The sequence below is a fragment of the Stigmatopora argus genome, chromosome 4 (genome assembly GCF_051989625.1).
Source record: "Stigmatopora argus isolate UIUO_Sarg chromosome 4, RoL_Sarg_1.0, whole genome shotgun sequence".
Taxonomy (NCBI): domain Eukaryota; kingdom Metazoa; phylum Chordata; class Actinopteri; order Syngnathiformes; family Syngnathidae; genus Stigmatopora; species Stigmatopora argus.
Genome location: NC_135390.1, coordinates 12553697 through 12580387, shown reverse-complemented (window position 1 = coordinate 12580387; position 26691 = coordinate 12553697). Strand labels below are relative to the sequence as shown.

The 26691-nt window shown below is 41.6% G+C and overlaps 1 protein-coding gene and 1 long non-coding RNA gene across 6 annotated transcripts in view; one reads left to right on the top strand and one right to left on the bottom strand.

The window, feature by feature from the left end:
- Positions 1-18217, bottom strand: part of kirrel3l (kirre like nephrin family adhesion molecule 3, like) — a 34867-nt gene extending 16650 nt beyond the window's left edge. For both annotated transcript variants that reach the window (XM_077597724.1, XM_077597725.1), the window contains exon 1: positions 17718-18217. In XM_077597724.1, the coding sequence (XP_077453850.1) occupies positions 17718-17757 (40 nt within the window). In that variant the 5' untranslated portion in view covers positions 17758-18217. The remainder of the gene's footprint in view (positions 1-17717) is intronic.
- The window catches only part of LOC144072612 (uncharacterized), a 100501-nt gene that overhangs the window by 12488 nt on the left and 61322 nt on the right, over positions 1-26691 (top strand). For 3 of the 4 annotated variants that reach the window (XR_013299854.1, XR_013299853.1, XR_013299852.1), the window contains exon 3: positions 22552-22725. The exons of the other annotated variant lie outside the window; for it this stretch is intronic. This is a non-coding gene — a long non-coding RNA (uncharacterized LOC144072612). The remainder of the gene's footprint in view (positions 1-22551; positions 22726-26691) is intronic. 4 annotated transcript variants of the gene reach the window in all.

Genomic DNA, 26691 nt, shown 5'->3' with positions numbered 1-26691 from the left:
TGGACAGATGTCAGCTGTGATCCGTTCACCACCGGACATCTGTCCTAGGAGATTTAGACTGAATCTGCCTGTGTGTGCCTGCATGTGTGTGTAACAGATATGAAGCCAAAGACTGAGTGTGATAATGGCACTGAGGATGACCTTTAACCATAATAAGAATCCAACATACAGAGCACAATGCATCAACTCCCTCACCCTGAAGATTCATTATCTCTTACACCATTGCAATATAAAGGCAAAACAATGTCACTGTTTCTAATCAAATTCTCTCTAAGAGTTATTTATATTTCATCCATTATAGCCAATGGAACATAACCGCATTCGTTGCCACTGATGGTAGTAGATCAGTCCTTTTGGCTGGTGGTGATCATTACTATCACCGCCACTGAATTTAATTTAATTTTACAAAAAATTTGCTTGGATGATTTGATCAATGCAGAAACAATTCTCAAAAACCGTATACATCTATACCATATTTTTCACACTAAGTCACACACGAGTATAAGTAAGACTAGCCAAAGAATGCACAATAAAAAGAAAAACTGTATATAAGTTGGACTGTAGTATAAGTCACATTTTTGGGGGGCAGATTTAAAAAAAAAAAATCAGAAATCAAGACCAAACAGAAGAGTAAAATAGGGAATAACAGACAAAATAACCACATGTTAATGTAACATATTCACAGTTTTCAGGATAACTATAGCCTAAAAAAACAAAACATAAGCTATTGTTGGTCAGAGTTAAAAAAATAAATAAAATAAAACACATAAGCTGCTGGCCCAGCCGAACTTTGAAAAAAATATGACTTATAGTCCGGAAAATGCGGTATTAAAATTCTTCTTTTTTCCCCCTCTAAACCATAGAAGCAAAGTCCTACACCCAGCTTCTGTGAGGTTCCCATAATAGACTCCTGAGAGAAGGGAAATGGAGAAAAATACAGACAAACACACACTTACACAGACACACACAACCACACAACTCCCCACAAAACAAGGCAATTGGCAAAAAAAAAGTGTCAAGCTTGGAATAAACAACCCCTCTCCCCAAATGCCATCCATTGTGCCTTGTCGAGATAAGGCTTCTAAATCGGGCTGGAAATGCAAGCTCCATTTTTCTGTATAGAATTATTATCCCTTTGTTTTGACTCTTTTGTCTCCCTCCTCTTGTGTATATGTGTATACAAACTACAAAAAAAAGTTGTGGTGAGGTAGTTTATTCAACCCCAATGCCCCCATGGGGACCCGGCACCCATCTGATGTTTGGAGTGTACTAAGCTCATTAGCATGACTTGTACAGAACTTGAGGGCTTCAAAGACCCCAACAAGAGTTACCACCCACCAACTGGCCGCACCGTGGTGCCCAGCATGGATGTTTTCTTTGAGTGTTGCAGGCATCTGGCTGCAGAAGTTGTTTTTTTTCCCCTCGCACCTCTGTTAAAAAATATATCTCTCTCTCCCTTATGCATTCTGGATGCGCTTCCACTCACCCGCTCTTTCTCCCTTTCCTCATAGTCTGCATTTTTCTGCCCAAATTGCAGTCTAACCGCTTTTTAAGAGCTGTTTTGCCTGAGCTTAATCCTGCTCGCGTAACCTCCCGGCCTTTATTCCATTGTGAAAATCTTGGCTCAAGCCGAGACCCCTTTTAAGCGATGAACCCGTTCATCTAAACTAGCGCCAACCTCCCCTCTCCTCCTCTTCCTCTCTCCTCTTGGCTGCTTCCCTGAAAGTCTAACCTAGTGCATTCTGCCCAAATCAAAGTCCCCTCTGCTCATTTCTCTTTTATCGCTCACATCTACACTCATGAGAAACCACAGCTCGTAGGGGCATACGTGAGAGGGCGGATTAATCACCGACATCATTCTGACACAGCTCTGTTTTGCCGTTCGTGTCAGCTGTCATCACGTTCTCCTCCTGTCCTTTTCCTTGCATCTTCTATCCCTTCGCTCGTGCTCTGCATCCCTGGTGCGAGCATCACACGACTAGATGTTGGCATGTCAGAACAACAGCCGCAAAAAGAGACAACAGACAGAGATTTGAAATATTTCGGTAGAGAAAAAAACTGATGTTTGACCCGGTATTTTAAAGAAGTATGCCTTGAAAATAAGTGATGTACTACTGCATTTAGTGTAAAAAAATCATTCGAATCATTACATATAGATTGAAATAATTCAAGTATTTGTGAGTGGTGTGGCTCGCGACGTACCAATTCCAGCCTCAATCCACCCCTTGTGAAGACTAAGAATCCTCTCTGGGTTTTGGTTAGGCTGTTGCTGATAGATTTTTTCATCCCACACTTTTCTCTTGTACATAGCCCTCTGCTTACGCTGTTGTAAAGGTATTTTTGGCATCTTGAAATCTTTATGATTCTCCATCTTTCTGACTACGGTCCAGCGACTTTTTTGTGATGTTTGTAATTTCATGGCGATGGCTGAGTTATATTTTTTGGCATGAAAAATATAAGGCCTGGTTTGGGGGGTGAAAATGGCCTGAAATGTGTGAGAGTATACATTTGGCTATTAGACCTGTGACTTATGTAGTGGTATGCACACACTGTATGCCTCGCAGAGCTGAGCTTTGAATGTTGGCGTTTTCGTGTTCTGCTTTTATTTACACTTTGAATGTTTGGGTTTTTTTCTGCCTTCCTCTATAAATGAGTCTGAATGTTTGCTTGTCTGCTAATGTTTGTATGTGCTCTGTATTTGGCTGGAAAGTAGATGTACTCGAACCCAAACATGGGCCGTTGTTGATGTTGCCCTGACTAAATATTTTGTTTGCTTTAACAATACAAATGTGAAACCTTTGCGTTGAGATACTATCAGTTCTTTTTAAAAATGGCTTCGAATAAATCCATGTAGCTGTTTTTTTAGGCTGTAAGAATTCAAATATAAGCTATAACGCACAGGGAGGAAAAGTAAAGGTTTATAGTTTGAAAATTCCAGTGTATGCTTACTCGTGTGCTTTCTAGGCATATTTAAGGACAGAAATTTAAATCATCCCTGCAGCATAATGAGCATGTCAGTTTCAACCTTCAAAAAGTGTATCAAAAATACTTATCTGGAAAAAGAAGACAAGGATTGTCACTACTTTTATAGGTCAAACATGGATATAACGACATTTTCTATGTTTGTGAATGCGGGATCATATCCCCACTGGTGTCATCCTGGAAACCCATAGAACAACTTCCTCATATTTACTACATTGTTGTCATGTAATAGTATTGAGCCGGCAAGCAGAAGTGATGTGACTTGCATCAGTGGCTCCCAGAGTACCCGCTATAATAGAGTGCTATGCATTCAGTGGGGGAAGAAGATGGTTAAAAAAAAATGCAGGAGGAGGCAAAAGGGGGGGTGAGACCAAGACTGCTGATGTGACACAGTCAGCGCTGGAGCAAATATGAATGGTTCAGCTCACAGTTGCTGTGCTGCAGCGCCGACAGTGTGCTTCTGTAAATACACTCCTTCTTCCACTGTCTCCTCACACTAACTGTCACAGTCCTCTATCTTCAGGCTCGCTGGTGGGCAGGGCCGAGGCATCTGGCGGAGTATGATTCTCGCATTGCTTTTGAACGCCAACACGCGCAAACATAAGCGCACGCACGTAGCCTTTGCACACCAATGCCATGAGCTAGAAAGCTGCCGACTCCATGCAGACGGGATAGCAAGTGACTGGCTTGGCTGGCAGGAAAACAGAAAATAAAAAGGCATATGAAGAGGAGGGAAAAAGCGCAGGGAGTCGGTGCTGGTATGAAATTGTCTGTACACATCAGCCAGCAGTGTTGACAAGATGTTGATTGAGCCGGTCTTGTCGTTTGGCTCCTGCTTACCACCCTTTTGGTGTTTTTACTGCGAGATAGCTGCAGGCTGGATCTGTGTCATAGGCCCAACCCTTTTCTGTCCCTCTAATTTGCTCCATCACTTTTCTCCCTCCATCTCACAGCCCTGATTTCAATTGCTCCCAGTTTGACAGTTTGGATGAATATTTATCCTAAATCTAACTTATTGGAAAGCCCTGGTTAAAAAAAAAACATTCAAGTGTGTAACGTGACTGAATAGCTTGGTGACAAATAAAGCAAATAAATGTTTCATTAAAATTGATTAAAAATCCATAAAGACAAGGAGATAATAATACAATTGCCTCCATCTCTTGCTTTTTCTAAAAGGCGGTGAAATGAAAACAAAAGGATGTTTCTGTACCGGGTCTGGACCAAATGCCCCTAGGGTGTCAATTAATTTAGTCTGGGGATTTGTGGCCTACTCTCCCTAATTGAGCCCAATGGAGACCCCCTTGGCTCTTCAAGATAGGGTAGGAAGTAGTGCGTTTCATAATTAATACTTCACCCCCACTTTTATTATTATTTTTTTAATGAGGGTTGTAATATTATAAGTACTATACCATGTCACTGTGCGGAAAGGCCATCCATGCAATTGTTCATGTCAATAACTTTCGCCGATGTGATAAGTAAGGGTGACAAGCTAATTCAAAGCAGCTCATTGAAGCAAATGTCATGCTTTTGTGTGTTTTTGAACATAGAACACAGCTTGCTCAATGAGAGCCTGATTAGTGTTGCTTAATGTGTGTGCTTTTTAAAGCTTAGAGGTTAATGCCCGGCTTGCTGTCATCTCGCCGGTGCTCTCTTTTAATTTGATGCATAATTCTCCCTTTTTTGTCAGCATCCAACAAGAGGCTCTTAACAGAGAGCAGATGTGTTGTATTTTGGCCTCGGCTTGCAATGGATACACAGAAGCTCAAAGACCACTTCTAATTAAGCCTGTTTTAATATTCCACTTCACTTTTTCCTTTTCATGCACTCCGCACATTAACAATGTTTTTGCTCTGTCCATAGAAAATTCCTCCTAGCGATTAAACAAATTACTTTCTACCCCCATGAGAGCCATGCAACAACTGGAAACAATACCATGGAAGATTCACAATCTTGCTGCCTCAACATTCTTACAAAACCACCTTTACGCACACTCACATACACACAAAATACAGTTTTTCTGGATTTCCATGGCACCGTAAGCGGACATTTCGTCGAAAGACGTCTGGTCGACCGGACGTCTGGTCGACCGGACGTCTGGTCGACCGGATGTCTGGTCGCCGGGTTCGCTCGCTGTCAAATTATGACAGTTTACTGTTGATATTTTGATATTAGATATTTAGATATTAAACTCTCTCTCTCATGATTATTATTTTGAGAGCTGGTTTCAACAGTAACAACCCTGGGACCAAACGTCCGTTCGACCAAACGTCCGGTCGACCAAACGTCCGGTCGACCAAACGTCTGGTCGACCAAACGTCTGGTCGACCAAACGTCTGGTCGACCAAACGTCTGGTCGACCAAACGTCTGGTCGACCAAACGTCCGGTCGACCAAACGTCTTTCGACGGAACGTCCGAGTACCCCATGGCACAGTATGAACAACACCAATGGATAATCAGTACTATTTTATTCCGATCGTGATACATCATCTCCAGCTACTAAAGTACATACACAGAGGAGGTTACTTTCATTAATCTTTGAATATTTTCTCATCCATCAAACATCAGGGTTATGAGAAATTGTCAAACAGGAGTACAATGGAGGTGTGTTGAGTTGAGTTGGTTGCAAATGAAAAGGTGGCATGTGACCTAATTTCCCTGCGCCCCCCTGCCTGTCAACTTTTGCCGGAAAGAAAAGTTTTTAATTTAAATCAAATGCTCATTTTGTTCATTTGATTTCTTGTAAGTGGAAATATCCTTTTAACCCACAGATGCGCTGCCAGGAGACGAGAGGCAGGAGGCTTGGCGGTCTGTTACCTGCTGGCCTCAATAACTCTGCTTTGTATTGAGTAAAAGAAAGGAAGGAGAAAAACTAATTTCCGGAAATTCCATTTCTTAAGCGTTGATTAGTGAGGGAGCGTAATTAGAATGAAATGTGAAGTCAGGCTTTTTCCAATTGTGCTGCTTCCCTGAGAAAAATCAGGCCGTGATTAATGAATAAATGATTAATGAATGAGCTAATTAATCAATATTTTATTAAGGCAGCATGTGTGTGGACCAGGAGTGGCCGATGCATCAAAGAAATGTGTTATAAAAAAAAGGAAGTGAGCTCATCTGGGCACACATGAAAAATGGGGAGAAGTGACGGATAGGAGGAGATGCTTGCTGAAGCCTCTGCATCTGCCGGCAGCCTTTGGTTTGAGCGCCCTGACCTCAGAGCATTGCATTTGCAAGTTCCTCTGCTTATCTCGAGGTCGGGTCGAGAGGTTGTGTGGGAGGGAGGGCAGCGTAGCAGAGCAGAAGCCTGCTGCGCTAATGATGTTTGCGCTGCGAAGACGTCAACGTGTGATGCACAGTCAACATCTCTGACTATGCAAAAGTTCCTAAGCAAATCCCACACGTCCTCATCCACTCCCCCCTGTCGTTAACTAGGACAGCCCATCAATCTTTGATAATGTGCCGTGTGGGTCTCTCCTGTGTGACCGAGCTGATGAGACATCACAGCAGGGTTTGATGTATAAATGTAACTGTGATATACTGGACGGCTTGGAGTCAGGTTTGACCTTTTTTTTGCGCTGGATATTAATGACTACAGTGAAAGAATGAACTATCTGTGTGATGCATCACTCCCAGTGGAGCTCGGCACACTTTATCTTTTGGCACGGGCCTCCTCCGCTACCTTTTGCTCAGCTTTCATGTCTGCCAAAAGTCCCCTGAGCTGGCAGAGAAAAGGATGTGGGACGCAGAAAATATTATTTCATAAGCGGATGGGTTTATTGTTTCGTTTAAAATGTAGCACTGCTCTTTAAAGCTGCATTTTTACCCTCCCCCACGACACCAGAAAACTAGTCCTCAAAGCTGGAGTAAAGGAAAAAGATCTTTCATTCCGGCATATCTTCTCTGGCATTTAGTGGTGGCCTTATTAAGAGCCTTGTGAATGACTGAGGCACAGTGTACCGGGGGACTCCAGGGGGAACGGGGGAGCCGATAACATGCTGAGGGCAAAATCGTGATATTGTTTTTCACCCTGCATTGCTTATAAAAAAACTAATTACTATTGATGCATTCCTCTTACACTTGCAGCTATTTTATTTGTTTGGAACAAAAAAACTAACTATTTTGTTGTGTTGACACCCAAAAGATGATCCAAACTTGCAAAAATATGCCATGTAAGGACACCAAGTTTTCAATACCATTGAAATGATAGACATAATGTCATTTCTTCCTTTGCATTTTTCAATTGCATCATGCACTTAACGCTCAAAAAGCTAATCAGAGTGATCGCTTACCACCAATATATTGTGTAGTCTAAATATAGTAAGACACGAGAAGGCAAGCAACTAATATATTTGGTGTTGCCTGGAAAGACGAATACAGCTTTTCAAGATTTTCACTTATTTCAGTTTTTTGTTTTTCTGGGATACTTTGCTGTAGCATACCCAGACATTTTCTTCTACTGTTGTACTAGAGGGTGGTGCCACATTTTGTTCCTAAACATACCATAGGATTGCACAGTTCGTCAGCGTCAAGAGGAGGTGAATGGGTCTTTGTCACATTGGCTGGTTGCCTCATTGATTACGGAATGTTGGACATATGGTGGCTGTGTGTCGGGATGTGTGACGGCAGAGAATGCCAAGGGTTGGTCTCTCGACCTCAGCTTGCCCTTTTTCGCACCTCGCCACCCGTTGTTCTTAAGTCTGCTGGTTTGATTGACTTAAACACTTCATTGTACTCTCTGGTTTAAAGTTGTTTGCCCCGTAGTCAAGACAGATGTGCCTAAATGAGTTATACAACAAACACCGAGGAAGCATCTCCGCTCAGGCTACATCCAAACAACAGGCAAACCCTCGTTCTGTACATTATTTCAAGCCTGTTTTCACCAAAATTTTACGGTGTTATCTAAATTGTATTCATCCATACATACTATGTCCTTATGTATTTTATTATATAATACAGGACATTGTCAGTCTGCAAACGTCTTCTTTAACGACTTGACTGTCCTGTCTGGCTCTCGTCACTTATAGTGCAGGTTGCGTAAGTTCGGGTCTTGCTTGGTGATAGTAAATGTGAAATGCCGTGGCAAGCCTCAGGTCTTTTTTTAAACCCATGCTGGATATGTTCTAGCTACCCACAAGTCTAACTGGAAGGAGCATTGTAGAAAATGGGCGAATATCCGATCTTATTCAAAGCCCTTTAGCATGCCATTCAACACCTTTTCTCGAATCTCTCTAAAATTCATACTTTGGGACACCTCTAATTGGGGCCTTGTCATACTTACGAATAACTGGATGATTGATCATTAGCTCCAGAGTGTAATGATAAGTCCCTCACTTTGGCTGCTGGCTAACACTGATCCAATTTAACCCTCCCGAGGTACGGTACGAATCACACGAAGTTAAGATCAATCCATACACATTGTGGCCGCTTGATTACAGGTGAAAAAAAGATTTATATCCAATTTGGCTTAGCCTCTTGAATGCCTTGGCACCCGCCGGCTTGTGTGAGTAAATTGTGTGCCTTTGTCTGTTTCCCATTTTCTGATTTGAGCTCTACACGCTTTATCTTCACTCACGTTGCTCTGTCCATCCTGCACTAAAAACACCCTCCTTAGGGGAGTCCTTGCCTAAATCTTAATTAAAACAGTCTCCAACTGCCCAGTCCAGCATCCCAGGGGCTGCCTGAAAGCAGCTTAGAACAATCAAGAGGACGGATTAGAAGTGTGGAAAAAAACAGCGGAGGTAGAGGAGAAGGAGGGATGGGGGGACAACAACAATAATGTGATGGTGGGGGGAATATAGAAAGGAGAAAAGAAATGACCCCTTTTCTCCAACCCCTGATCCTTTCTCCTTCCCCCTTTGCTCAATGGTGATCTCCCGCCCTCTCTGGGCTCTGGAGTCTCGGCCTAACCTATTGACATTCAGCTTCTCGGCAGATTAAGCAGCGAATGGAGCCTCTGTAAAGGGTAAACACGCTGGAGGAACAATGACCGACAGGAGGCAACCTTATTGGATTCTAATTAACCGCCAGGAGAGATGGCTCGGGGAGTGTTAAGTGCTATGGGACACAAGTTAGAGCCCAAAAGATCAGGAAAGCAGCACAACTGCCATCACTTTGTTGAACAGCTTCATTTCGCTTCGACTCTTTCTTTCTCTCTCCATCTATTTGCCAGCTGTTTCCGCATTTGACCTGAGAAAATGGCAAACTGATTCTCATTAAAGCACTCCTCAGTGATCCATTTGCATTCCTTCTCCAAGCCTTTCATTTCTTCTTTCCACTACTGGCAACTCAAAGATCTCTGTTTTAGCGATAATGTTGAAATGAGATGGAAATACTAGAAGGGATTATGTAGAGTCAGGCAGAGGGAAGGTATGTGTGTGTGTGTGTGTGTGTGTGTGTGTGGAGAGAGTTGGAAGAGCTGAATTCCGGTGACCTCCCAGTATGACGGAACCCTTTTTGGAATTTCCCTCTCTTCCAATTAAACGGCGGTCTCATTGGCTTCCTTTTAAATGTGAACTTTATCATTGGTGCATTGGGGCCCTCAGCCTTTGAGCGGTCCCCTGATTAGGTGCTCTCACAATGGTCCAGAGTCCTCTTGCATATACAAGCACAAGCACTAATGAGACTGCTTTCATTAATTGTATGAGCGGGCCCAGGGCTAGGTACGTAAATGTGTGTGTTTGTGTATGTGTTGGGTGGCGGAGACAGAGCCCAACAGAGACAAGCCACTGTCACCTCAGCAAGCATACAAAGCAATTCATTAATTGGTGTAAAAATACACACACGCACACACCCAAATAGTCTCTCGCACGTCTCTGTGAATACACAGGCAAGTGCGGTGGGTATTCCATGAACCCACTACTTGTTAAAATATTACCTGGGATCAAAGAGGCAAAGGCTGCAAAAGGGAATCATTATTTGCAATGGAAAACTTCACCTCAGTGTCATAGAATGTCTGTCCTTTGGCAAAATTGCAGTTTCATCCATTTTCCTTCAAATCTTACAAAACACGCCGTGTTCTCGACCAATCATCATGTGAGTCTTTTCAAATCTCTTGAGAACAATTTTTTTCTGCCTCGATTCAAGAGGGAATGAATTGAACCTCACTTGTGATCCAAGCCTGGAGTTATAAAAGATCCACATGACCGCTACCCATTTCCACACCATTACCACAACAGTCATGGCTGTAATAGGTTGAAATGGCCCATTGATTTCTCTTGGCACCCGCACACAAAAAAACCTATCCAGGCTACTTCTGAGATGCACACTGTTTATACTTCTTTTTTTTTTAAACAAAACATCAGATGCCTGATCACTAGTACATAAACCTTTAAACCCAATTGAAGAGCACAATGGATACATTGTGCCCCTCCTTTGGGGAGTTAGACAAAGGCCCCCCCGGTCAAAATTGCCTTTTAAAGGACTGCCTGACACAATCAGTGAGCTGGCTGGAGTTACTGTTGTGTATCAAAAGAGGTCTTTAGAAAAAGAAAGGCTGAGGTCTGCGGTGCAGTGAATAGTTCATGTAAAGTGTGACGCATCAAGAGCCTCCTTCCAGCACTTTGAATAAGCCAACAATCAGGCTTCGCTGCCCTTCAATCTCTTGGCCAGCTGTTTAACTTGCTGCTGATTGAGGACCTTCATTAGGGGCTTATTTATTTTTCCATGCATCACAGTCCAAAAAGACCACTGACAAGCTGAGCTTAATGTGCTTAACCTATTTATGCCTTTTGACATCAATACATTTTCCATCCACCTTCACTCGGAAGGCTGGCGGTTATCATTCGGCACCCAATGAGTTAATTACCAGAGTTTGGATTTCTTTGATAGGTTGTCATGATAGGGCTCCACCAAATATTGGGTTGGTTGGACTTGCCCAAACTAGCCATGACAAACAATTAGTCTAACCCACACCACTTTGATGCAAGGAAGTTCTCCATGTTCTTCAAAATTTCTCCCATTCTTTAAAACACCCACCTTTTTCCCATGTTCTGCAGGTGCATTAAGCACAATACTTGGGCATCATGCACCTCAAAGAGCAATGTAAGTAAAGAGCTTTTCCATCTTATCTTTTTCATTGCCCGCTCCCCTCTTTTCTCCCTCTATCCCTTCCCTGTCCTATTTAAGCTTCTTTTAACGTGATCACTTGAATGTATAAAATACAGATGATTTTTTTGCCTATCACAGCAAGTCCTGCCTAAATCTCCCTTTGCGAATTTCCTTTGCTGCCTATTGTTTTATTTAGCAATGCGTCTAATTATGCTGTCTTGCTTTTGTAATTAGTGCAAAAAATAAATGGCTGCCGTAGCCCGGTCTCTCCCCTTTGCCCCTCCCTTTGCAGCTTCAGAGAAAACAAATTATGTAGAACAATAGGTACAAATGGCTCTTGCAGCCAAGCCCATGATGGATGCAGCCCTGTATATCTCATTCTTTCCACACTTACTCTCCCTCCCTTCATCATTATGTACCATTCTCTAAGTCCCTGCTTGGAAATAGTAGCCATCTTGACCACTCCCGCCCAACAATCTTTTCATTTTATGCATTGTTTTCTATCAGGTACTATATTCGTACTGACTTCGTAGTCCTGAAGCAGCTCTCGGTCCAGCATTTTCTACCCAGTGCTGTTCTCTCCACTGGCTTTGGTTTCTCTCCTATCCTCCAGTGCATTCATCGAACACGTCTGGGATTTTCTAAAGCAAACATCATGTGCCATAGCCCCATCTGTGGATAGTCTGAGCAGGGAACAATCAGTCCCTCTCCTTCTCTGCTTCGTTCCTCTTTCCAGCCCCCCTGGGATCAGCGCCGAAGTAGGATGCCTCAGTCAGACGGGTGCAATGTGCTGGAACAATGGTTTGGGTTGCTTCATTCCACCAGGGGTGTTAAGTTCACCTCAGCCAGCTTGGCAGGCACTTATCCGATTGTTACTGGCCTCCTTGCTGCAGCTTTCCATGAATGTGGCAGAAGAAACCTCCCACGACATGAATACGCATCTCTCACACACATATATGTGCAGCCAAGGACGTTTCACCCATGTATGTCTAACTAAACACCTGAGCGCTAATGTTTGGCCCACAGGTGCTGGAATATCAACTTTCCATTAATCCTTATCTGAGCATGTGGTAAGTTACATCCTTGTTGTTTTCTTTCACCACTGCCACGCCAAAATGAAAGAAAAGCAGCAGGTTTGCTTTTCACAAATTCAAGCATATCCATTACCTGAAATGTTCAGCTCCTGGCAGTAAATCCCTTTTGACCCCTTCCCATTCTTTCTGTCTGCCACCCCCACCCCTGTTCCACGCTGAGCCAATGGCAGTTTTCACATTGCTTTTTGTGGCCAAACAAACAGAAGGGGGAGAGAAAGAGAGACGCACCTTTTGCTCCTCCAGCTTCACCCACCACCCACTTGCGTCAATTCTCGTGTTTCTCCACAGCTCAATAACATTAACATGTTTTGCCATTGGGGGAGTCACAGTTAAAAGCCAGATCGATACGCTTTGATTGACATCCCTCAGTTGATAGCAAATTGGCTGCCATCTTTCTTGAACCTCCCGCGGCGAGGATAAAAAAAAAATCAGCAGTGCTGGAAAGAAATATAACCACAAGAGACTTTATCCAGCTTTTTTTCTCAGAAATACAAGAAAAACAATCCAAAATCTTTATACAACAAGATTGGATTGCCATGTCTGAACCTCACAATCAGATTTTACTTTAATGTATCTTGCTCTGAAACAGTCAAACTTTATTTGCAATGGGCTAGCTTCTGGTTGCACTGATGACTTTCTAAAACAATCTCATGTGCTTACTTCAGTTTCAAACAACTCTTGAAATTTGATGTGTCACGATCCCCAATTTAAAAAAAAAAAAAACTGCCAACAAATCGAGTTTTGGGGGGGAAAGTTGGTAAAAACGTTCATGTTACTTTGATAAACTCTACAAATGACATGATGAACTGTTTCCTCCGTATGGATAGTTTGTAAAGATGACATATCTTGGTTTTAGAGAATCATTAATTAGACAATTGGACATTGACTAATCATTCGGGAAAGGGCACAAAGCCCTGAAGATGCCTTACACTCATGTCAACTTATCATCACATTGTGTATCCTTGACCCTAGTGACTACATGCGTACATGCGTCGGTGAGTTCATAGTGAATCATTTGTTAAGAAGGAGCACAAGTCATCAGCCCAGAGCATCCTATAGAATATGTCAGATCATCTCCTTTCTGAGATGGCCATCAAATGAATTCCATTTTTGCTAGACAACGGCATGGCAGAGATATTTCTACTTAAGTTTCATTTCCTCCATACAGTAATCCTCCTACAGCTGGGATATGTTTGCTACAAGGTTATCGAACACATGGTAACATATATTGCAGAGTTGCACGAGATACATTTCAATGTTCTGGCTTGCTGGAGTTATGAAATTCTTGTCTTGTCTGATGGAAAGATAAAAACAAATCTTTTAGTATATTATTGTTGTATTGTATCTTGAAGTGTAGATCTCTTGGATCAGGAAGTGACACTGTGTGCATGCTTGTGTGGAGTAAGGGGAGCTAAAAGCACAGAACTTCTCAAAATATCTTCTACTGTATAAACGTGACTTTATCCCTCGAGGTGCTGTTTTAACGACATGCACGAAAAGTTAATTCTCAGTCCTCCCCCTCTCTTCTTTCCATTACGGTGTTTGCGAAGGAGAATGAAAGAGTAAACAAGTTTGTGTCGCATGCTGACGAGTCAGCCTGAGGTGGAGTCGCCGGGGAAGATGTCTCCAGGCAAAGGCAGGAAGCTGACACGGCTCCCCTCCCATTGTCCCGTTTCTTTGTCATTTCCTCCCCGGATGCAATGACTGGCCCAGAGGGAGACAAGGTGAGGATGTGCACAAGGAGAAAATAAAGACAAAAGATGACAGGTGGGGTAGAGAGGACAAGCGCCATCAACAGTTGGCTACCTGGCTTCCTGTGTCGGGTCAGGGCATCCAACACGACCAGCTAATTTGCTAACAGCTGATAACAATGCATGGGGACGTACTGCCAAGTTCTTTATCTGTGTTTACCCGCATGGCAAAGCTGATTAGAGGCAGGCGACATTATGAAGTGCCATTGTTTCTTTTCTCCTTCGCACACGTGTAGGGGCTGCTTATGAAGGATCACAATGCAATATGTGCACCGTGTCTACAGGATGAGGAGAAAGCAAGTAGGCCATTGTTTAACAGCTTGGTCATTCATTACTCTTTGTTTGTTTGTTTGTTTGTTTGTGCTGCCTGCATGAAATGAAGTCTTTAGAGGAAATATGGGCAAATTAGAGTGCTTTGAAGAAACCTCCCTTTCAAAAAAAGGTATTCTCTGCTCAAACGGATATTTGAAAAAGGGCGTGAAGTCAGCTTCGCATTGCATTTAAATTCAGAGCGCGAGTGTCCAGCTTTGTTGTTCTTGCTGTTTGCATATTTTTGGGGGCTCCCTTTCAAGTGCAGTTTAATGGGGATTCACGCCTATGGGCATCCACCCTGTAAATGTATAGATACAGATGGGCAGAGTTCTTCAATTGATTTTTCCCACTCTCAAGCGAATGGGAAAAATCTAAATATAATGTTAAATACAACTTTGCAAGGGTAAAAACCAATACACACAGAGACAGGAAGTCAAAGTAAGCTAAAATGCATCTTAGCCATGACTCTTGTCTCTTAAATAATGCAAGACACTCCTCTCCAGGAGTCAGCTGGATCCAGATTCTGCTGCATCGGCACGATGCAACTCGTGTCCAAAGCTGGCTGGCTGAAATTTCTGCCAACAAACTTTATACTACTAAGAGCCATAAAAAAATAAAATGAGTATGAGTAGCGGGTGGTGTTGGTGGGTTGATGTTTAGAGGAACGACGAGTATGTGTTCAACATGAGGCAGAAAAGGTTAACGAAGCTCCGCCGCTTCTCCCCAATGGTTTTCTACCGTGTGCAATCATTAGGACACTGGTGACACATCTAAGCCTTATGCCTGCAACAAGACTCCCCTCTCTTCTCTGCCCACGATGACCTAACACATACACACACGCACACACACACACACTTCCTCCACAATAATTCAAAGCACAGCTCATGAAATATGCACTTTTTTAAAGCCACCCTATTGGGTGCCAGGCTGTCACGGGGCCCCACAAACACGTCTGTGCTGCGCGAAATGAGACAAATCTCTAGTAATGGGCAAGAAGGGAACTGATGCCTATTAAAGGCTTCCCCTATAGGTGCGTGTGGGCTCATTAAGCCGATGCACTTACATGTCCCAAAGACCTGTTGACGCATGTTCACCAATCAGATGGCGTGAGGAAAAAATACTTCTGGGAAAGAAAAAGGTGTCTTTTTTTTCCTCCCCATGGTGTTGCACAACTGAGTGGGGCGACACAACTTAAAGAGGAAGCGGTAGCAACATGTAATCTCAGCACTCAGCCTTTGAACTCAGCCCGATGAGACACAAGCTTCCTAAAGCGAAGGGGAAAAAAAGGTTCCAAAGAAGCGCACGCTGAAGATTACTCAGAATACTGATGCAGTGTGCAGCGCTATGCCTTAGAGCACCAAATGGGGACTTTCCAGCATAGTAAATTGCAATTGAGGGAGAAAGACTGTATACGCCCTGTGAGCATCTTGTGTTATGGTCACATTGCGATGCAAGAAAAATGGTGAAGGAAATAAATAGTTGAAATTCCATCAGCATTAAGTTACACCTTCTCTCTCACATTTAAAATATTTGTCTTGGATTGGGATAATCTGTTTTCTGCTTCAAACCACAATGTTTGATACAGTTGAAATGTCTTTCATTGAAATTTATTTTATGGAGGACACAGGGCAGCAAGTAAGCAGCAACTCTATGTGGGGGCTGGATGAAAATACTTTGTATTATGTGTACAGATTCAAAACTTGGAGATTCATTTTCTTTCTTTACACTATGGATTATTTGTCCACTAATCACAGAGGTAGTAAGTGAACAGGGTGAGGTAATGCTGATGATAACTACTAGTGACCAGAAGTTGGCTTACCAACAAAATAATAGAAATAATTCACATTCTGATGGATATATTATTTTTTTGTTTGTTAGATCAGATGTCAGAACGAACAGTGGATTCTTTGTTACAGAATGCAATGCATCAAAGTTTCAAAGTTGGGAGTTAATATTTTTGCTCTAGCTTCCCTGTGTGGAGTTTGTATGTTTTGCAATCCAAGTTTTATTTTATCTTTAACATTTGAAACACTTCTGAATGAATATGTTATCAGGTTATACAAAGACTCAATTGTTTGGTAGTGTGAATTTGAGATGACTGTTTGTTTGGGAGTTTATGGTGACCAGCGAGTTCTGCGTCTCAATACATTAAATCACAATATTGAGATACGGATCATAGGAAGTTGGATTTAAAAATCTGGAATGGGAAAAAAATGATTTCAAATCCTGTGAGTTATTATTATTATTTTTTTGTCTTTACAAATTTAGATCATTCTGTGTGTGTGTGTGAGTTTGTGTGCAATCCTGCAAACAAATATTGGAGGTTCTTAATAGAGCTATTCACAAAATTGAGAGGCAGAGTGACTTTGCATGGAGGCTTTAACCAAAAAATAACAGCTCCAAGGTGTCTTATACTCTAATTAGGGCAGCTGCTACCATTTTCATGATTGGGGAGTACGTGCTTGTGTTGGATTTGGAAGGGCTGGGGGTGAGTGTGGGGTGAGTGTGGGGTGTATGCCACTGTCTGACTACAGCTTTTCCTTCCGTATCCAGCTGTTGCTCATCTGTCAAAGTGCAAAGGTCTGCTGGCATCTTTTCAACCCTTCCCAGTCCCCCTAATGACCAAACCATGTGGACTGAAGGGGGGGCTAATGCTGCAGAGGTGGTCTCTACAAATGGCTTCAAAGCAAACCAGACCATTTGTTAAATCTCTAACTCAGACTTGTGATTTTTTTTTGGTACTTTTTTTAAATATATTTTTTATTTCAAGACGTCAAAAAACATACTATTCCATAGTGTGTGAATATGTAGGTGTATGCTGTACGTGTGGGTTTTCTTCATTAACAGCTCTGGCACCATTCTGATAAGTCAGTCTCACTGTTAATTACCGCAGGATATTTTTTGCATCAAGACATGCAAGTCTGCCAATGACCTGAAAGTCGAGAAAGTTTAGGGTAAAACTGGTTCACTTGGAAAATTATCAGGGTCTTTATTTAACGTCATCCACCTGCTGGATGCTTAAAAAGCAAACAAAAAAAACCAATATTTTTGGTGACAGATACAGTAAAATCCAATGTACTCTACCATCCAATGTAGTGATCAATTATGCCCGTGAGCCAAAAATGCAGTTCAACTCAAAATCATATTTAAATCAATCCTAAAACAGAGGTTTTTTCTTCTTTTAATGCCTAACCTATTATAATGTTAACAATGAGTTAGGGCATACACGTGATTTCAGCTCAACTTTTCATGGAATGTCCCCGCATCCACGCGCGACCCTCGCAAGCCTTGCCACGAATCCCAAGCAATGAGCGTGTAACCCACTCCCTGCCACATAGTGCAGGACCCCCTCAGATGCAACCACTTTCATTTCACGTGTAATTCCACAGATAACGAGAAACTGCCTACGAGTGGATTACAAATCGCCCCGCACGGAACGGAGTGCCGCACGGACTCCGAGTTTGGCGCAGCGCAACGCGCGTTAAGACGCACTCAAACACCCAGACAAAAACCAGACCCCAAAAAAAGGCTTACCTGAAGCCATAAGGCAAAAGATGAGGTAAAGCACAGTCATTGCAATTGTCCTCCCGTGTCAGCGTGGAAAATAGCGGGGCAGCTTGTGGTCCAGTAACTGACTCGCACGCACCCACTAACCCCGATGATATTATCCGCTCACTGTGAATATGTCCCAACACTTGGTGGAAATCTGGTCAGAGATGCATGTTTTCCACTCTGGATAACTTTCCTCTCTTCACAATAATAATAATAATAATAAAAAAAGGCTGGAAGCAAGGTTCCACTTGTTCACTGCTGCGCGCTCTCCTCCTGGACTGTGGGCGCTCGTGATGATGGAGCCGGCTGAAGTTGCTTCTCTCCTCCTCCTCCTCTTCCTCTTCCACCTCCGTGCAAGTGACTCTCTCACTGCGATGTATGGCACCCTCGCGCACCCCTCTCCGCTTCTTGCCAACGGGAGAAGCGCACTGATACTCCTCTTTTGGGGGCTTACACCACATTTGGCACCAAGCTGGCTGTGTGTGGAGCCCCCTGCCTCACACATGCCATAGGGGCGGGTGGGCTGAACCACCCCTCCTCCCCACCACATCCACTGGCTTTTAGGATCCTCTATTGGTGGAGATGCAGTCAAGGGGAGGGCTTGGTTTCAAACTGTTATTCTGAGTTAAATGTGTGTTTAACAAACCTTTTGCCGTCCACACGCCCAGACGTTAACGGCTATGTCATAATCAAAAAGAAAATGCTCTCATCTCATTTCCTGCTGTTGACAGCGATGGATATGGAGTACATTTCCATGCAGTGAATGATGTTTCAGTGATCTCAGTTAATCCATCAAACAGTCAATAAAAATGGCATCTATCTTCGATTCAAACCCTCGGCTGTGTTACCCACTCAGCAAATATGCCAGCCCCAGTTTATTTCTATTGAAGGAAAATGAAGTGATTCTATCTTTCAAGATCAAAATCTGTATCGTCTCAGATAATAACAAGCCTGACGAGATCAGCAAGAATGCTGCCTTGACAAAGATAATAATGCTCTTTAATTGAACAAAATCTGTCGTACTATAATCCCCAAGTGGGAAATGTCTCCCAGCATGACTGAGTTACAAACTACAATTAAAAACATATAACACAATGGAAGTTATGCAAGGTTAAACACAATCTGTTCCGAAGTACTTGTCAATATAGAATTTGTTCAAACGTCATTCTTATTCCTCTATTCCGTTAATTACTCCACAAATGTTACCTTTAATGTTGTTCATCAGGATTTTGTTTGTCTACATGTTTAAAGCAGAGATGTAAAACTCTGTATTAGAAAAAATAAATATCCATATTCGTAGAAAACATGTATTCTTGTCCTTGTAGACAACAAGCCAGATGAGACAAAGAAAAGAAACAACAGAACCAAGAAGGCAAGCATTTGAATAGTAGTAGCTTCTCACTCCAAAGTGCATGTATCGCTCGTTACTCCCAAACCAAAGAATCCTCAGATCTGCATATAGATAAGTTGTGGCCACAAACTCTTATGCAGCGCAAATTCTGGCCCAAACAACAACAAAAATAGGTCACCATGGTTGTTTTATCAGAATTCTCAATAGTTCTACGATTGCCAAAAGAAACAACCAAACACGCTGTCTTGAGTCAGAGTGCTGCTTTGAATGAGAGTCTCTTGACAATCCTTTTTGATAGACTAGTCTTTTGCTGAAAATCTTGCAAAAAAAGTCAAAGAAAAACGCAAACACCTTGCATGATGGTATTGGAACTGTGGAAGAATATTTAGAATGTTTGGTATGGTCTTGGCTAGGAGTTTAACTCATTGGCTGCCATTAAAATTGATTTTCCTTTATGGTGTACAGTTGTACTACTTGGGAAATTAATTGGTTGCAAAAGTGGTGTCGTGTTAAGCTATTAAATTGAATAACAAACACATTCAAAAACATTTTGTATTGTTGAAGGGTGAGTGCTTAGGATGAGGCAAACATTTGGCCACTGACAAAACACACAAACACCCACGTAAAAACACTGTTTAATAAGAAAAAAATCAGAATAAAAAAAAATTTAACTTCTGAAAAAACGTACGAAACGCTGTTAGAACTCGACGAAGAACAGCGGTTCAACGGCACACAAAAAATCATTGAGACACAGATCAATTTTTAGCCAATGAGGTGTTGGGAAATACAGTATAACTCCCATGGGCTATCATTTCAATATCATATGTCATAACTTAGACAACATTTTCCCATTGATGCTTTTCCTAACCTAAATATTTCGTATGTAGAGACATTTATAAGTAGATATATCACTATACTTCAAATAAGACACATCCTTCAATGACACTTTCATCTAAATTGCACATTTTATTTACTTCAATGAACAGTAAGTTGTTTTTACTTTGACAACATATGATAATACGGCGCTGCTCAGAATTTTCTCTTTTTCTGTCAAAGTAAAGCGCTTCAGTAAAAGTGTCTTCTTGTTGCAATATTTCTCTGAAAGCGGAAGGAAAATGGACATTATTCCTGGAGCAGTTTGATCTCAAGTGAGCCCGTTATCATGCGGTGGACTCAGACAAAGAGAAGAGAATCGTTATCATATTTCAACAAAAGCGGGGACCTTTTATTGAGAGATGAAAACAATGCAGTCCATCATTCGCCTGTGGCTGTTAATAGACGCACCCTTTCATCTCCTCCATTAGTTATTCAAGGATCTATTGATTAAGCAAAAATAATAGGCTTGGCAATCCTCTTGCTTAAATTGTCTATCACCTATGTGTGTTTCGTACTCGGCCCGCAACCTTTATTTGAATTCAAAACATAACCCTCCCATTTACACACAGGCAGCAGCACACATGTGCCTACTTAACACACCCAGGTGCTAGGAACTCCACATGAGTGTGAAAAATTCATCAAGGTGGACACACTCAGGATTTGTGTTGCACGTGTGGATGGAATTTTCTGCTTTTGGACAGTCCAGATCGTCATTAACGTTTATAATGCCCTAGCCTCCCAAAAAACCACAGTAGTCTTTCAACTCCAGGGCAGCCCTTTTGTGTTTATCGTCTCTCACTAATGCAAACATAAGGGTCCCCTGCTAGTAAACACATGTTGATGGGAAAAACAGCTTGCACAGCCGGGAAGCCAACTGAGGTTAGTGCGAGGGAGCACATGGATGAGCCTGCATGTGATTCAATGTGTGCTTGTGCTAGGATTCCACACTAATGTGCTATTTTTACAAACATCCCAGAGCTATCCAGCTCGCATGTTGGTGCTCGCAGGTAGGAGATTGAAGCAAATCGCATGTGTGTGGCAGACCTAGCGTTTGCGTGTGAATCCTTCAATGATTGACTGGAGGTAAGATAGCGAGTGTGGGGTGTTGGGTGAGTTGTAAAAAAACAGCGGGATGTCTTCACCAGTTGTGCCGGCCTAATAAAATCAGCATCCATTGTGCGGAGTCTGTCAGCGGGGTTGAGGCATTCTATTGACATGTATGATGTCCCACAGATGGACTGGTGGTTTAGGGCAGATGATATAGACCAACGGGAGTCTTAATTACACCGGCCACCGCGGCATCAAATGGAGGGCGCCCATACTCCCCAAGCTTTTGACTGTGTGAATAATTGATGAAGAAAAAGGGGATTTTCAGCAGTGGGTTTATTAATAATAGATAGGGTTTGATATTTACTAAACTGTTCTGTGGAGAAAGGGTGACAGTTTGGATGTCTCTGCATGGTAATCATAAGGAGGTCATAAATAAGGCATGGAGCCGCAATATATGGAAATGGGATTCATAAGAACATGAGAATAATTTAAGAAAATATTATGATGACCCCAGGTCAATTAAAAAAGATGATCCCTGTCATGCTGGGCTTTAAAAATCACTCTTGGTGCTCCCTCTTTTAGTGTTATTAGGTGAAGACTGTCTTTGTGTTTAGTTTAAACGAATATAAAATGGAATAAATCAACCTTGTTATATCGGTGAGCTAAAAAAGACATTTTTCTTTTAGAAAGAAAGCGAATGAGACTCAAGTCAAGGAATGTCTTTTTGTTTAGATTGAAAACCTTGAACTGGGTGGGAACGTTCAGTGCGACGTTCAATCATAATGCGCATATCTAGACACATTCTTTGCATTCTGAATTGATGTCGGCGTTATGCTGGGAAAAAGGGGCCTTCCTAAACATTGATTGAACAATGAATGATTTCTAAAATGTGTCTTCTAGCACTTCCTGTGGTCCGTGATATAATGGTTGCATTTAGTTGTACTTCACAATGAATGAATGAATGTTAGATTTATACTTGGTCTCAAATATTTCAAATATCAAGCTCATTTTTTATTTATAGCTGAGCCATACTGTGGCCCAGTATATTATCACAATGAAGAGCCAAATACATTGTTTTAGCCTACTTTGTGTATAATGATTTATAACCACTGTATTTTCTATACAGAATACAAACTCAAAAGTCAAACTCAGCCCATTACCCCAATGAATAGTGATGAAAATATGGTTGTATCTTGGTTTTCTTCACTCATGTTTTTCACAAAGTCTGAGCAAAATTGTCTGAAATTTATAGCAATATTTACTAAAGGAAATTATTACAACTCGGTATGTCTCAGACACAAAGAAAACATTTGAGGATGGCGCAAGAAAGACAGGAAATTGGGTAGTATATTATTTTAGGAAAAAAAAAACTTTTTTTTGGTACTCTGCTGTTAGTTCTTTCTTCAATTCTATTATGTTTCTTGTGATCAGAGTGGCAGTCAGTATCAAAACCACACTGAAAACAGTGAGATGTTCACTCAGAAGAAAACACGTCAGAAATTTTCAAATGGGATGCTTTGTGTTTCTACTTCATTTCAGGAATTGACTGTTTGCGTCAGACCGTTACAAGTTCTGATATGCATCAATTTCAACTGTACAAAAATTGAGGAGAATGCATGAAAACTGAAAGAAAAAGCATAGGCATCCAAAATGGACAACTTGATGGATGACAATGCTCAAAGAGACCTGCATCTCACCAACAACAATACACAGGTATTTGCTGTATGATTACATTTGAACTTTGGCTTGGTAGATTGATGAGAACCCTGAATGTCCATTTAGGTTCCCAGTAGGGTTGCAAGGTTTATTCTACTCTCCATATGAGAAACATTACACCAGCTTTTACTGTAATTGTGATATTGAATGCTGAGCGGATCTGTGTCGGCCATAATTCTTCTCACTGCTACGAGCTCGTAACTCACGCAGACGTATACACCTTTTTCTAAGAGGTGCTATCCCCCGGCAATCCAAAACCACTCTCTCTCTCTCTCTCTCTCTCTCTCTCTCTCTCTCTCTCTCTCTTTCTCTTCGTTCCACTAATATGACGTCAACCCACTGCCCTGCCATGAAATCTGCAATTGTGCATTTTCTCCGCATGTGATTGACGAGGATAGGAAAGCCATTAGCGCTCAACCTGGACCCGTGTTTCACTCTGCAGTCTATAGGAGTATTTTCAGCCTCATATCAAATCCATGTCCTCTGCCCTAATAACAGCATATGTCTCTGCCCACCCATGGATTCTGTTTTCCTCTGTAATGAAAGACTCTCAGGGGATTGAGTCGAGGGATTCTTTTCCTTGGGGGTCAAGGAGAGGTCTAGGCTTTTGGTTCAAACGGCACTCGGAACACCGTGTGGATTACACGAATGTAGCCGCTAAATTCCTCTGGAGATAGGGAGCAGACCTGGAGGCTGACTTCACAGTAGACCCTACTGTGTCAATTGTGTGTGTTTATACTATGGGCAGACTGAAAAGATATAGCCTGATATTATTGTAGCGTGTACAATGTTGCGTAAAGCTTTTCAACATTCCTGAGTATTTACTTGACATTTAAGAAAATAGAATTATTAGGTTACACCAAGTGAATTTGAACTTTCAAAATATTTATCTTTACATTCCCTCAAGTCTTTGAAGGCACATGGTAAAAATGAAAGGATTGACGACAGTCAAGACTGTTGTTAATAACCCTGGCAAATTTTAATGAAAATAATTATTACATGTAATCAGACTTTAAAATAGGGAGAAAAAATCAGTTTGGAGAACTTTAACCATATTTTGTGTATTTAGAAGCAAATCACCAAAATGAGTTTACAGCCTCTTTGAACAAATTATGATGTTTGAGAGCACATATATAGAAGATATTAATATTTCATCTATAATATACAATAGGTTCAGCACATATTCTACATATCTACATATTCACATATTTAAGAACTTTAACCATATTTTGTGTATTTAGAAGAAATGAGTTTACAGCCTCTTTGAACAAAATATGATTTTTGAGAGCACATATAAAGAAGATATTAATATTTTATCTATAATACATACAATAGGTTCAGCACATATTCTAATGCATTGTAATACACAGTTTGTGGCGCTATAAAAATCCTTGCCTTTATCGAAGTTAGCCAAGCCAAGCCAGATAGTTTCCCTATACTGGGGTGTGTGGGATCTAATAGGTCAACCGTAAAATGTCCAGTATGCAGATAAAAGCTCAATACTAAGGTTGAAAGCACCATCTATAGCAGAGAAGGCACACACTCTTCAGCCCATAAATTGATTCTCCGCTCATGCATGCATACTGCGGATATAGAGGTGATGCAAATAAAGAAATACTTCTAAGGTCGAACACCCCTCAAGTCGTATAATTTGGATTCTGACTAAAGTCCATCTGTTCATTTGCTATAATGGATGTCCTCATTAGTGTTATGGATTATTGGAGCCTATCCCAGTTGACTTTGGAGGGGGGTTTACTATGGACAGATTTCCAGACAATCAAAAGACAGTAATAGACAAACAACTACTCATGCTCATCTGACTTCACAGACACAGGAAGCTCCTAGAATTAAGTAAAAAATAGCTTTTGCATTGAATTCTAAGAAAGATGCATTGTATTTTAGTCTACAGGTTCCTGTGGTAAATATAAACAATGTTGATTGCTTAGCATACAATAAGAGCACGTTATTCTAAAATGCAAAAAAATAAAAGCAAAACTGCACAGAGAGCTCACAATTACTTCCTTAATAACCCTATTCGTAGCAGTTCTTCTTTTCTTAGGAGCCATCTGAGGGCTAGTTAACAGCAAAAATGCATAGTCAAGCCTATCCAAATGTAGGGCCTGTTTCTCTTCACTCTGTATAGTGTATTTATCTATTCTTTTTTTTTATTATACCCAAAGAGCTTTAAGTTATCTCACATTTCTGCACATATTCACAAATTAATGGAACAATCAATTTTTCTGCCTGTCCAAAACAAAACAATTCACAGACTGAAATTGGTGTGTAAATGAAGTATTTTTTGCCTCAAACTTAATTTGTTTGTAACCAAGCCAGAGATTTCAAAGTGCTGCTTTGGTGAAACGATGTGTGTTACAAAAAATGAGTTTCACACAAAGTATACCATTGCAACATTACAGTTTGCTCCTGTTTACAGTGTGTGCTATTGCTAGGTTCGCATCCAATTCTGGATGTAGCACATTAATGTTTGCCTGATTTCCTACAAGATTCTCAAGAGAACACTTTGGCGTCACTTATTCAAGTAGTAATTACAGCCCTATCCAGAATGTAAACTCAGATTGACTAGGTCCACTGCAAGCCGAGCTGTGTCTTTGCTGATAAGTACAGCAGTAAGCTGTCTAAAATATTCATGTGCTGATGCAGAGTTGTTGTCCCTTGATGGGCTTCACCATGTGCAACATCTGTTCCTGATGTCATGCACGTTCCAGTGTGCCAGAACTGCCCTGATGGACTCCGTCATGTCGCTACTGAGTGCACACACAAACACACAAAGCACATTCCCTCTGCTAAGATAAATACAGAACCCTGGCAATGATGGTGATTCAGTTGACTGGACAGAACTATTGAACACCTCTTCTAATCCATACATATAGATTGACCACTGCGGATCAGCGCTTCTGCCACTCACTGATGAATGTCTCAGTTGATTGTGATCTTAAAGGCTCTCTTAGCTTTCTTATATAGTGATGCATATTGTCTCGAATTGTCTCTAACAACTACAATAAACGATATCATAGCAGAGACACATAGCCAGCAGCAGTCCAAGTAAGAGTTGTCCCAGGTGTGGAGCCCAAACAAGATTCCAGCTTCCGTCACATCTTCCTCTCATCACTCAGTTGCATTCCATCACATGATCGGCCCACGAATGGCTGGCTGCTTGTTTCGTGCCGTGATCTGGTGCAGCTCTGCACTAATATAAATAATGAATGACTCGTCCACTGTCACTTTTCATTGCATGTCAAGCCGCGGCCTGGCCATTATTAGGGTCTATCTTCACATCCCCCGCCTTCTCTCTGATTCCAGTTTTGTTATTGTTATGGTTGACTTGCCAACACACCTCTGCGCCGGGTCAGCTGTCATTGAAGCTGATGGTTGCCACCGAGAAGAAAGAGCTTTGGGTGATACAGAAAAAAAACCAAAACAAAAAAACAACAACCTTTATACCAGAAGACTGACAGCAGGGAATCTTTTTCAATCTTTCTTCTCAGTGATGGAGCCTCAGTTAACATGTTTTGCGTCCACTTGTGCTGACCCCTGCCTGAGTTGTCGTACAGGGTATCCAAAAACCTTCAGTAATTTTTTGTACAACTTTTCATGCACACATCATATATTTGGTTGTAGCGTCTTACTGAAGATAATGCTATTCGGTAATGTCGTGATGCAAATAAACAAAAAGAATAAACACACACTTAATGCAGCTCTGCTTACCTTTCATGCCACTGAAAATATTATTATGCACATTGACTTACTACTCATCAGAAACCGGTAGAGCAAAATTACTTGGGCATTTAATTTACCTCTTGATAGGAGATGGGCATCCAAGCCAACTCTGCATAAGTGCAATTAAAGGTCACTGCTCTGTTGTATTGTTTCCTTTAACGTTCAAAAGCAGCCACATTTAAAAGGCATCTGCTACCCCAAGAGTCACCTACCCAGTTCCAAAAA